The 13,729-nt window shown below is 35.2% G+C and overlaps 1 protein-coding gene across 1 annotated transcript in view; it reads left to right on the top strand.

Moving 5' to 3' along the window:
- The window catches only part of tmem131l (transmembrane 131 like), a 64,831-nt gene that overhangs the window by 43,301 nt on the left and 7,801 nt on the right, over positions 1-13,729 (top strand). The window contains exons 13-26 of the mRNA XM_016495465.1: positions 1,504-1,648; positions 1,989-2,159; positions 2,380-2,449; positions 3,697-3,817; positions 3,940-4,009; positions 4,149-4,258; positions 4,561-4,630; positions 4,741-4,856; positions 5,399-5,541; positions 7,722-7,908; positions 11,535-11,720; positions 11,816-11,962; positions 12,510-13,053; positions 13,196-13,326. Of these exons, the coding sequence (XP_016350951.1) occupies positions 1,504-1,648; positions 1,989-2,159; positions 2,380-2,449; positions 3,697-3,817; positions 3,940-4,009; positions 4,149-4,258; positions 4,561-4,630; positions 4,741-4,856; positions 5,399-5,541; positions 7,722-7,908; positions 11,535-11,720; positions 11,816-11,962; positions 12,510-13,053; positions 13,196-13,326 (2,211 nt within the window). The remainder of the gene's footprint in view (positions 1-1,503; positions 1,649-1,988; positions 2,160-2,379; positions 2,450-3,696; positions 3,818-3,939; positions 4,010-4,148; positions 4,259-4,560; positions 4,631-4,740; positions 4,857-5,398; positions 5,542-7,721; positions 7,909-11,534; positions 11,721-11,815; positions 11,963-12,509; positions 13,054-13,195; positions 13,327-13,729) is intronic.

Below are 13,729 nucleotides of genomic sequence, written 5' to 3'. Positions count from 1 at the left end.
GGTTTAGCTGATTTCAGTTTCTGCCTGTAGGTCGGTATTAGATGAACTAAACAGTGATCAGAGAGCCCCAAAGCTGCTCGTGGGACAGAGTGATATGCATTCTTTATTGTGGTGTAACAGTGATCCAATATATTACTGTCTCTGGTGGGACATGTGATGTGCTGTCTGTATTTTGGCAGCTCACGGGTGAGATTTGCTTTATTAAAGTCCCCGAGAATGATTAAAACAGAGTCCGGGTGTTGTTCTGTGTCTGTGATATGATCAGCGAGTTTCTGTAAAGGTGAGCTCACGTGCGCTTGCGGAGGAATGTAAACACTGATCAGAATGAACTAACAAAACTCCCGCGGCGAGTAGAAAGGCTTGCAGTTAATGAAGAGCACTTCTAGATCTGAACAGCACATCTTCTTTAACACCGTTACATCTGTACACCACCTCTCATTGATGTAAAAGCATGTCCCGCCGCCGCGTGATTTCCCCATTGATTCTGCGTCGCGATCTGCTCTAAACAGCTGAAAGCCCGGCAGACTCAATGCGCTGTCCGGAATGGCGTCTTTCAGCCAGGTTTCCGTGAAACACAGAGCAGCAGAGTTTGAAAAATCCTTATTTATCCGGGAGAGCAGAAGGAGTTCGTCCGTTTTGTTGGGTAGAGAGCGGAGGTTCACCAGATGGATGCTAGGCAACGGCATTCTGAATCCGCGCTGCCTGAGCTTCACGAGCGCGCTGGCTCGCTTCCCCTGTCTGCGCGTCCTGAAGCGTTTGTTCAGCGCCGCAGCTCCCCCGACTACAATGTCCAGCAAAACATCAGAATAATCGAAAACCGGTGAAATATCGGGTGGTGTGTACTTCCGAATGTCCAGCAATTCGTCTCTGGTGAAACTGATTGCAGGGATATAACTAAAGACAGGACAAACTAACAAAAACATAAAAACAACTGCGGAGCACCGCCACGGAGGCAGCCATCAGCGTCGGCGCCATCGCAATATACTTTTTGCAAGTTTTAAATATGGTATCATTAATAATTGCATAATAAATGCACTACCCGTTCAAAATTTTGGGGTCAATACGATTTTTTTTTTAAGGAAATTAATAAGCAGTAAGTAAGGATGTTTTAAATCAGTGAATACTGGAACACTGAAGACTGCTGAAAATTCAGATTTGCCATCACAGAAGTATTTTTTTTTTATATATATATATTAAAATAGAAAACTTTCAATTATTAATATTTCACAATATTGCTGTTTTTTTTAACTGTATTTTTGATCAAATAAATGCAACCTTGCATTTTTAAATGTTTTTTTTAGCCTCTAATGATTAATAAGAGTATTTTCTAAAACATTTAAAAAACTTACACATTATAAACTTGTGTAAGTGAATGGCAGTGTGCTTCAACTCTTTATATTTAGGATATAAAATATAAAATGTAACCTAGTGAATGCTGTGTTCATGATTTTTGATGCAGTTCTACTAGCCTTGTTTTTACAAAGTTGTTCCTCTCTGTTTCAGATGGTCCAGCTCTGAGCTGAGTTCTTTAGTTCAGCTCAGACAGAAGCAGAGGGGCTCAGAGCATGTTGAGCTCTGGCTGTCCATCCCCTTCCCCATCGCCTTCAGAATCACTAACATTTCCTTTTCGCAGCATAAACTCTTTAAGGTAATGTTAAACATTCAGGAGACCTGAATGTCCAGTGACCACATGACTTTAGAGCAGATGAATGGATTGCAGGACACTTTGTGACTAAATAAAGAATGTGGATTTTTTTCCTGCTTTGAAATTGAGATAATGAGTAGTTGGTGGGTTAGTGACTCTATTTAAACTTTTTTTTTTTTTTTTACTTCTTCAACGTAGTACTTAAAATACATAATAAAAACTAAATAATATAATTGCTTTTAATAGTATACAAAAGTACAATTCACAAAAATAGTAGCCTATATTAGTCCGAACGATACTGTTTTTACAGCTTTACTAAGATGTAAATTTTCCCAATTTATAGGTTGTAAATTTGACAAAGTCCCTGGAGGTGAGCCCTGGTAGCTGGAAGCTTCTGTCTCTTCAACTGCTCAGCAAATCTTTACCCACAAACCTCAAAACCACAGTTACCCTGACAACCAATGTAGGGGTTCCAATGGAGCTTCACCTCCAAACGTATTCTACTGCCTCAAAGGTAAAGCTTGACTACATCAGCATGAAAACTCTTAAATAAGAGGTTCACATCCTCTTGCTGTGTTGATGGAAACCTGATGATGGATTCAAATCATTATCTACTGCATAGACAGAATGCATTGAAAAGAGAGCACATAGACAGTAATTTATTTATTTACTTCGGGTCCTATTATTAAGCAGATTTGCTCGTTTTTGTCTGAATGATCACTTTCTTTCCTCAGCAGGGAGGTGTTATGTTTGAGTCTTCTGAAGAGTGTGAACGGCTCTGTCCTCTCCGTTTGTCCAGAGCAGGTGAGATAACTGAACACACATAAGTGTTTTTTCTAGACCAATGGATCTCAACCTTTTTGACTCCAAGGTTAACCATTGTCTTAAACAGTTTGTTTTGAAAACTTGTCTTAATTTAGTTTCTGTAAATGAAAAAAAAAGCCCTAATAATTAATATAAAATAATTAATCAAAATGATTACATTTCACCAATGTTCTTCAAGATTCCCACACTTTTTACCCACTGAATTTACATGACTCTTCCAGTCCATCATGATTTACTGGATGAGGATTACGGATAAAGGATTTAAAAAATAATAATTTATTCACAGCTTCTACCCAATAAATGATTTCGGAGCTTGGCTTAAATAGTAAAATGTGTTTTAATTATAGAAATGCCCATGGCATTGCAATATTTTTTTTAACTTATTGTTCGGGTCTATAAATCACAATTTTTTAAATTTTCCTAGGAAAGCAGTGTAAGCAGTGTCCATATTCTATTATAGTTTTTATTAATACTTTTAATTCATTTTTATTAATATATTTTCCATTTTAATTTTAAATGTAGTGAAGTTTTTGAAATTTGTATTTTTTTCCTTTGTTTTTTCTTTAATGTCTGTACAGCTTTTATTATTTTTTGGTAACACTTTAGTATAGAGACCAATTCTCACTATTAACTAGTTGCTTATTAGCATGCCTATTATTAACATATTGGCTGTTTATTAGTACTTATAATGCACATATTCTGCATGATCATATTCTACATCCCTAATCCTACCCAATACCTAAACTTAACAACTATCTTACTAACTACTAATGAGCAGCAAATTAGGAGTTTGAGTCGTAGTTAATGGTTTGTTAACAGCAAGAATTGGACCTGTTTTTAGTGTTATAGTACATGTAGTTAAACTACATAATTAGACATGCTGCCTTGAACTAGCTGAAATAAATTAAGTTTACATTTCTTATATTTTATTTTATTTTTTTCAGTTAACATTTATTTCAAGTAACAATGTTTTTTTTATGGTTTTAGTTTGTTTTACTTTTCTATAATAACCCTGTGAGGAAGTAAATTTAAAAAAGAAATATTTAATTTATAGTTGTTTCAGCTTTATTTTATTGCTTGTTTTGCCTTATTTTAAATCATTTTTAAGTCATCTTGAGCTCCCTAGTAGCACTGTTGTAGTCACTTCTTATAACCTTGTACTATAAATTGATTGAATAGTTTTTTGCATACTAGTTTTTGCATTTTGTATGTGTATGAACTTGCAGGACATGTTGAGTGGCAGCAGTCCCTTCTCCCAGAATCCTCCTCATCTCTCTGGAGAGTGGACAGCAGTCTGGCCTCTTCACTCTGTAGCCGTTGGCACTGTAGCAGAGAGCTTTCTTGCAGGTAAACATGCTGGAAGGTAGAAACAAACGTGTGGGGACAAATAGGCTACCCGTTTTGAATGCTGTTTAAACATATGTACATTCACTCATCTTTTTTGTCTTGTGTGTGTGTGTTTTATTCAGGTGGCCCAGACTTCCTGCAAACCAATCTTCACCCCTGGACTTTGGGGCCACACCTGTCAATGAGAGTAAGGTATGCAAATCACTAATAAAAGAACAAAAGGAGCATCTTTAGTAAGAATATTTAAATGGCAATCAAACATGCCACCTTTTGATGCATCACATGGAATTTTCAGCATTGTTTGAACTATTAATGTAAATCACTAATCCAGGTGAAGAATTTCACTCTGAAAAACCCGACGGGCTCAGTGGTGTCTGTGGAGATCCGAACCCTCTCCTCATATCCAGTTCCGCTTGAAGCCCTCGACATGCTGACCAAATGGTACCTACTGCAAACACACACTCATGGCCTAAATTCTGTTCTGCCAAAAACCTTAATTACAAAATAAATTATAAACAATATTAAATTGAATATCTAGTACAGTATAAACATCTCTCTAAATAAGACATGTATTTACACACAAATTACACATTTTTATTTAGTCATTTTAGTACTTCAGCTTATTTTGTTTCCGTTAGTTCCCAAGGCATTTCTTTCTTTTTAGTAGCGTTAGTTAGCATTAATGAAGAAATGTTAATGAGACATAACATCTGAAATCATATTATGTATGTATCTGTTTCTAGGTTTAATATTAGCCCACTGTCTGTGAATATCACTACAACAGAGTTTCTTCTATTGGCTACTAATCACAAGGTAAGGTCATGACCTTTGAATAGCCTTGTTAAGCACATTGAGTATATCTTGTGTAGTTAATGTGTCTTGTGGTAACTCTGGTTATAGTGAACTCATGTTTTTGCAAACAGGAAAGTAAGAGAGGCAGTGTGTTGAGATTCCTTCTTCAGCCGTGGGAGTCGAGGACGGTTTCTGTGGTGTACCAACCCACAGAACACAAGCATGTTACCTCACTGCTCCTCATCAGGTACTGCTTTGCCCAAATGAGTTGTAACTGAGGTATTAACATAACATTGAGCTATTTAATTATACATTCAACAGATTAAGGGGGAAAAGGTTTTGCTTTGTTGGAATGTTGCTATGGACAGTACTGCAATGCATGGTCATGAAAAAAATTGAAATGATCAGGACATTTTTATTCAAAAATTTCATAAAATGGTTCACAATTTGGTCTGAGTGTTAGTGATCCCCATCCCGTAAGCACATACTATAGGAAATGTCGTGGGCATTTATAGTAGGAACTTTGTATGTACTATGTAATGACATGATGCAACATTTTGACAACATTTGCTTTTTTTTCGCTTTAGCAATTACACACAAAATGTTTTGCCTTAAGGTGCGGTCACAGAATGCTGGTTGGTCTAAAAGTGACTTTTGTGCGAGCAGTTCCATTACACTATTGACCGCAGCTTTCCTTGTTGTGGTTGTTGTTGTTTTCTCAGTGTTGCTATGAGTTTCTATGCTAGTTGTTAGCACACAGTAATTGTGGCTCTGTCTGTTTGTTAACAGGAACAACCTGACCGTGTTTGACATGGTTCTGGTTAAAGGGTTTGGGGCAAAGGAGCTCCTGAGAGTAGGAGGGAAGCTCCCTGGGCCTGCAGCCTCACTGCGCTTCAATGTGCCCCAGTCAACCCTCATGGAGTGCAGAGATGGTGAGCTGAGCTTCTCCTGTCATCTCTAAGAGTTTGTTGAAAAACACTTTATAATAACTTTCATTAATAAATCATTTAACAAACATTATACATGCTTAACAGATCATTTGTTAATATATATTCACATACCTAGAAATATGAGATAATGTGCTTGTTAATGTTTACTAAGGAACTTACGAAACATTACCTAATGATTAACAGATCGTTATTCAATGTAAATTGAAATGCTTATGAATGTCATTAAATTTTCAATTAATATGATCATGTACTTGATCATGGAATTATTTTGACAGATGGTTTACAGTGATTAAAGCCTCGTTCAGACTGTCAGCCCAAATCCGATTTTTGTGCAATTCCGATTGAAATCTGATCATATTTAAATAGTCTGAACGGCAACGAACTACTTGAAATCCGATTTTTGCAAAAATATGTGGTTTGGAATCCTATTTAAATTGCATTCCTGGATATCCGTTTCAGTCTGACCAGTCAGATCGGATTTAGCCTAGCTTTTTCATGTTTTCACGCCACTAAAACGTAAAAACGTCAAACGTTTTTGTAGAAAACATAATGAACGTCTTTACAGAAACAAGCTTGTGTTGTTGCGAACTGAGTTTTGAAACCAGCGGAGACGGCAGCACGGAATAAAGCCGCACATTCCAGCTTCCTGCGTTTCTGCCGCTGCCTCATAAGACGAAATCCATAATAATAATAATCCAGCGCGACGGCAACATGTTGTCATGTCGTAAGACAACATCTGTATTGCAAACTGTATTGCTGTTATTGTTGTTTTTAGCGTTGGCATAACAATGTAACGGCATTGCCATAGAAACCAACGCACATTCCGTAAAACGAAAGAGTGCTTATGGACACACAAATCGGATATGAACAGTTGCGATACACTGTGTGGACAGTCAGTTATTCAAATCAGATTCCATCCGGATATGCATAAAATCGGGTTTGGGCAGACAGTCTGAACGAGGCTTAAAAGTTTCATTAATAAATCTTTAAAAAACATATAATGCTTAACGGATCATTAGTTAATGCTTACAAATGTCATTAAACTTTCAGTTCTTACAAGCATGCAGTTTTTAAAAATCTACAAATTCTGACAAATTAAACAATGATTAAAAGCTTGTTTGTTAATGTACTTTTGAATGCTCATTAAACTTCATTTTCTTATATTATCTGCTGCTCTTTTTTACGTTAACAAATGTTGTGAAAAAAATAGCTTAGTAATTTTAAGCACTTTACAAACTTTTCATGTTAACATTATTCGTTAACTCATAATCACAGTTTGTAAAGATAGTATAATTGGACTCTGTTGTGTAGACTTTATTTATCATTTTTATTATTTTTTATCTTTATTATCATTTATTAATGATTTGTTCATATTTTTGCAGTACCCGATCTAAAGACTATTCATAATTTGTAAATGTTTATAAATGTTTACTAATCATTAGTACTTTTATGAGCAGTTATCTCAATGGCAAAATGTGTCCCAAATGAACTGAATTCACCCTATTTATGCATGTGTACAAATAATTTATTAATCATTTGTTCAGGCTTTTGCAGTATCCAATCTAAAGTTGAGACTATTCATCATTTGTAAATGTTTATAAACATTTACTATTTATTTAGTATCTTTATAGGCATTGGACTTTTAGCTGCTGGAAAAACGTTTGTGTAAAGGGTGGTTAGTTAAGTTTAGCTAAATGCTTGCTAAAGACATCAAACACATTGTAATGTGGGTGCAAAACATGGATATTCCTTGAATCATACATCAACAGGAGAAAACAAATCATTTTTTCATGAGAACTTCATTCATTTATCAAAACAATGTAATATTAACAGATTGAATCGTGTTCCCTTATATTAATCAAATTAACCCCTGTACATTTCTGACCACTTAACCAACTTTTAAAGCTACCCATACTACCAAACATGTCCCTAACCTTACCCGTATCACACCTCAATAGCAGCAAAAATGTGCATTAACAAAAGATTTTAATCATTGTGTAACATCTGTTAAAATCTTTTGTAGTGTACATTTAGCTAATAAATTTGAATATGTATTAACTAACGATCCCTTAAGCATTATAATGTTTGTTAGTGATTTGTTAATGAAATTATTATTACAAAGTGTTACTGCATTTTTGTTTCTCTTTGTTGTCTTTTCACAGGTTTACGATCAAGTAAGCCCTTGTTTGCCATCCAGAAAAGCTTTAAAGTGGAGAATGCAGGCGAGTTGCCATTGACTGTAGTATCCATGAACATTAATGGATATAAATGTCAAGGTTATGGCTTTGAGGTGCAACACTGCAGATCTTTCAGAGTGGACTACAACTCGTCCTCAGAAATCACAATTGCGTAAGTCTTAAGAGTGTTAATGTGAAAGGTGCATGTGCCTGCTGATTTTCAGTTGTTTACGCTACTGTGCATACTATTCAATATCAGTATTTTAAGCCAAGTGCAGATCTTATTCCATCCCTTTGTTTTTGAATACGATAGAGTTTTGAGATGATAGATTTCAAATGATAGTTTTACAAGTGACTTTAATGTAGTAACATGTGTTACCTATGTTTCCTAATGCCTGCCCCTGCTGGGATATTTTATATCTACATCATCTGGTTCTATTGACGACCATTTAAGAAAAATAGCTGTGTATTCTGACGAACTAAAAATGTTTTGCAAGCAACCAGTTTATTTGGTAATATTACATTATTATATAAGCCGAGTCACTACCATTGAATGGGATTGCAAAACGATAGGTTTCTCTAGGAATTAAATAGTCCTCCTTGGCTGATAATTTTTCCCATGAAACATGGTTGTCTTCCTCATGTGGCAAATTCTTCGTTTAGCTGCATTCAAATGCATTGACAGCAGTGTTGTGATAACATCTTGTACAGGTGCATCTCAAAAAATTAAGTGAAAAAAAGTGAAACTTTCATATATTCTAAATTCATCACATGTAAAGTAAAACATTTCAAACGGTTTTTTATTTTTTTATTTTGATGATTAGAACTTACAGCTCATGAAAGTCAAAAATCCAGTATCTCAAAATATTAGAATATTTACATTTGAGTTTCATTAAATGACGATCCCTACAGTATAAATTCCGGGTATCTCTTGTTATTTGAAACCACAATAATAGGGAAGACTGCTGACTTGACAATGGTCCAGAAGACGATCATTGACACCCTCCACAAAGAGGGTAAGTCACAGAAGGTCATTACTGAAAGCGGTGGCTGTTCACAGAGTGCTGTATCAAAGCATATTAAATGCAAAGTTGACTGGAAGGAAGAAATTGGGTAGGAAAAGGTGCACAAGCAACAGGGAACACTTAACACAGAATACTGTCAAGCAAAGCCGATTCAAACACTTGGGAGAGCTTCACAAGGAGTGGACTGAAGCTGGAGTCAGTGCATCAAGAGTCATTACGCTCAGACGTCTTCAGGAAAAGGTCTACCAAGCCACTTCTGAAACAGAAACAACATCAGAAGCATCTTACCTGGGCTAAGGAGAAAAAGAACTGGACTGTTGCTCAGTGGTCTAAAGTCCTCTTTTCAGAGAAAAGTTAATTTTGCATTTCATTAGGAAATCAAGGTCTGGAGGAAGACTGGAGAGGCACAGAATCCAAGCTGCTTGAAGTCCAGTGTGAAGTTTCCGAAGTCAGTGATGATTTGGGGTGCGGTGACATCTGCTGATGTTGGTCTATTGTGTTTTTTCAAGTCCAAAGTCAATGCAGCCGTCTACCAGGAGATTTTGGAGCACTTTATGCTTCCATCTGCTGACAAGCTTTATGGAGATGCTGATTTCCTTTCCAGCAGGACTTTAGCACCTGCCCACAGTGCTAAAACCACTTCCGAATGGTTTGCTGAACATGATATTACTGTGCTTGATTGGCCAGCCAACATGCCTGACCTGAACCCCATATGGAATCTATGGGATATTTTCAAGAGAAAGATGAGAAACAGTCGATTCAACAATACAGACGAGCTGAAGGCTCAAAAGTGCCTCAGCAGTGCCGCAGGCTGATCGCTTCCAAGCTTCACCTCACTGATGCTGTCATTTGTGCTAAAGAAGCCCCGACCAAGTATTGAGTGCAAAAATTAACATACTTTAAAGAACTTTAACTTTTCTGTTTTGCAAAACCTTTTTTTGATTGATCTTAGGAAATATTCTAATATTTTGAGTAGGGCTGCCACTAATGACTATTTTTATTTCGATTAATCTATCGACTAATTTATCGATTAATCAATTAATCTAAACGATTAATTTCCCACACACAAAAAAAATCGATTTTATTTAAGAATATTTTATTAAACTATATTTCATTAAACCAAATGAAATCCAAAAGTAAAAAAGTAAAGTGCAACATAAAGTGCAAGAAGCAAGTGTCCATCTCATAGTCCAAATCACTAAAATCAAAGTTCAGTATTATAGTGTAAGAATGACAACATATCCACGTGTTGTAGTGTACTAATAATAAAATTATAATCAAAAAACACTTTTTAAAGGAGTATTTACCAGAAATAATATTTACCAGAATTTGTTTAGGAGAAAAATTTTAAATGTGCAGTATTTCTGAAAAAAGAACAACAACTTTAAAAAAATAAAATAAAATCAATTAATTGGAGATGCTTTTGATTATTAAGATTTAATGGAACCATTCAAATGGAAAACAGAATTAGGTAAAGATAAAACTGTAAAACTCAATTAAAAACTCAATTAATTAGACAGGCTTTTTGATTAATAAAATTTAATTTAACCATTAAAACAGAGTATAGAAAAATGAAAATGGAAAAAAATTAATTTGGAAATAAAACTATTAATAAAATAATTTAATTGTGCCCTATAATTATAATTAATTTTTTTTGTGGTAATAAAAATAGATGTAAGTGAACAATAGCCTTTAAAATGGCTTAAAATATGCATATACTGTATTAGAACTGCATCGCATATAATTATTTAATTAAATCGTAGTGTTTGTGAATTCACAATTATGCTTAATTATGATTTTTAAATGGGTTTAATTTATCATGCAGCCTTGGAAAACAGACTAATAGTGTGTTTTATACATTCTCGTCTGTGAAATGCGCCACTTCCGGTTTTTTGCCGGTTAGTCGACGCGAGCAAAATGAAGTCGAGGATTTTTAAAAATCAAATAGTTGAATAAAATTGAGAAATCGCGACAGCCCTAATTTTGAGATACTGGATTTTTGACTTTCCTAAGCTGTAAGCTCTAATCCTCAAAATTAAAACAAAAAACTTTTGAAATGTTTTACTTTACATGTAATGGATCTAGAATATATGAAAGTTTCACTTTTTTAAATGAGTTACAAAAAAAAATTTAACTTTTTCACAATATTCTAATTTTGTGAAATGCACCTGTATATGTTTGTATATTTTAAGAATTAAATAGTAAATTTATGATTTAGACCCAAATTGCCTGACTGATCAGACGTAATATCCCTAAAACCCCATTTTAGGCTCCCTTTTTCATGCTAGTTACCATCTTATTGCCTTTTCTATTTCTAGTCTCTAAAGTCATTGAAAGTGTTTAGCAGCATATTATTATTGGTTTATATGATTGAATGTAATACGTTTTAATGTTCAGTTTGGCTATGATGTCTCTCTGCCTTTTTTTTTCTTTTTCATTTGCCTCTTTTTTTTTTTTTTCTTGCTGTATTTTTATGATTTTAAAAAGGATAGTGCACAAAGGATAGTCCACCCCAAAATAAAAACACTGTCATCATTTACTCACCCTTGTGTTGTTCTAAACCTGTATGCATGGAAACTGTTCGGTTACCAACTTTCTTAAAAATATCTTTCATGTTCCACAAAATAAAGAACAACTTGAGGGTGAGTAAATACTGACAGAATTTTCATTTTTGGGTGGGCTGTATGACACCATATTCCACAACATTTTTCCCCCCTCTTTTTTATCTTTTTATTTTCTCCTCATCTCAACTGTTCTCTCTGTATCTCTCTAGATTTACTCCAGACTTCACATCTTCGTGGGTAATCAGAGATTTGACCCTAGTGACAGAACGTGGCTCCCTTTTCCACTTCACCCTCAATGTGACTCTTCCTCACCACATGCTGCCCCTGTGTGCTCAGGTGGTACCAGGACCCAGCTGGGAGGAGTCCTTCTGGGTCATCACACTGGTCTTCACCTGGTTAGCAGTCCATATACATTCTTAAACCCACAAAATGTTACCCTGTGTGTGTAAATGTATTCTATGCATTAATATAAAACCCATTTTCTCTGCAGTTCCTCTCTAGCTGGTGTGTGTCTGATGGCTTTCCATCAAGCTCAGCACATTCTAAGCGAGTTCTCCACACCAAGTCCACGTAGCAATCACAACTCTGTACCTCGTGAAAATAGTAGTGTCAACCACATCTCCTCAAATGGTGTCAGGTGAGACAGCATCACTGGGAATCACACACATACAAACATATTTTCAGTGTCTTAGATTAATTTGGTTCACAGTGCTGCTCCATAAACTAATCTGGTCCTTTGAGGTTGGATTGCTTTTTTTGTTTTGTTTTTAATTTTTTGTACATGTTTACTTCATTGGACCATATTTGAAAGGTGTATTAATAATTAATAAAATATAATTGTTATTATTTCTACTGATAATACTATAAAATAAATATCTAATATTCAATTAATATTTTAAACATTTAGTTTATTATAATTATAATTTATAATAATACCTATTATTATTATTATTAAGAAATTGCTTGTTAATGTTTTTCTGTGTGATTTTTTTTTTTTTTTACCTGGAAATCTAAGCAGCAGTGAAATGTGATGTTTTGAAGAATCATATCACAGTTAAAATTGCTATTGCAATATATTACAATTATTTATTTATTTTTGCTTGATACTAGTTGGCTGTATATTATAGCCAACGATGTGAGTTAGATCCATTTTTAATTACTCGTTGTTCTTTTTTTTTCTTTAGTAGAGGAAAAGGCAGTTGTAAGAACTACACTGACACAAGCCATCCCTCTGACAAAGGCAAAGGGAGAGGATCTCCAGCCGTGGCCAGTGGGACAATTCGGTCACAGTCCTCATCCAAGAAAACTTCTGGAGGTTCATCCCAGCCTCCAAAGAAGCAAACTAAGGTGTCGTTCCTATACAGTAGATATAAAAATAGCCCTGCAACTGCTGCTGCTAGTGTTCCTGCTTCCTCGGACTTTTGCAGTCCTCCCACTGATGAAGATGGAGATCGCACCTTTGAGCTTGATCCAGAAGTTTGTAATAACAACAACAATAACAATGACATATTAGATGAAACCCTTCTCCCAGCTGAGAAGAAAGAGTACTTTAGAGAATCCAGAGAGGACAAGGCATTGCCAGCTGATATGTTTCCTATGGAAACACTTCCTGGATTACCAGAAAGCATCCCAGCAAGCAGAGTCCCTCAGCCTGTAGATGAAGCAATGGAAAATGAGGAGTGTAAAAGAAAAAATAATGCAGAAAAAAGGGATAATGTAGATGAAGAGGTAAGAGCCATAATACAACATAAGAGGATGACCTTTTTTTTTTTTTTACACTTTTTTTGCCTCTTTGTGAATGTTTTAACAGAAGCTTCTCAGTGTTGAGGTTCTTTCTAAGACAAATGAATTGTTTGTGCCCCTCACTCAGAAGACAGAAAGAGGCAGCAGTCCGAAGAAGAGACCAGAGAAAGATGCAGAACTTGGAGTGTCAGCCACCAACACCAAAGCAAAGAAAAACACAGGCAGAAGTCGCAGAAAGGCAGCTGAGCTCATTCCTGGGTAAGTATCTGCACAGTTCAGCTTTAAACCTTCAGATGTTAGTTATATAGAGTTCCAAGTAGGAGTGTTAACTGACAGCAAATTGACTTGATTCACGATTCAATGGATTTTGATTCAGTTCAAAAGCAGTGTATTTACGCTAAAAAGCATGGCCACACTATGATTGCTTTAATTGTTATTGTAACATAGCTTATTATGTATATATACTAATAAATACTCTATTTTAACAACTCATGATTAATTTGATTTTTGTTATTTTAAATCAGTTATTAGCTAAAGTATATAAATCACAATTTAAAAGTCAGATTTATGCATATGAATAAGGAGTTTTTTAAATGTATGATTATTGCAAAAAATACATCATACATTAAAAAAAAAAGTTCGAGTCCTGGCTCGTGGACCT

This window comes from Sinocyclocheilus anshuiensis, unplaced genomic scaffold, assembly GCF_001515605.1.
Source record: "Sinocyclocheilus anshuiensis isolate Anshui unplaced genomic scaffold, SAMN03320099.WGS_v1.1 scaffold517, whole genome shotgun sequence".
NCBI lineage: Eukaryota > Metazoa > Chordata > Actinopteri > Cypriniformes > Cyprinidae > Sinocyclocheilus > Sinocyclocheilus anshuiensis.
Note: the sequence above shows the minus strand (reverse complement) of the source record. Positions and strands in the feature narration are given on the sequence as shown.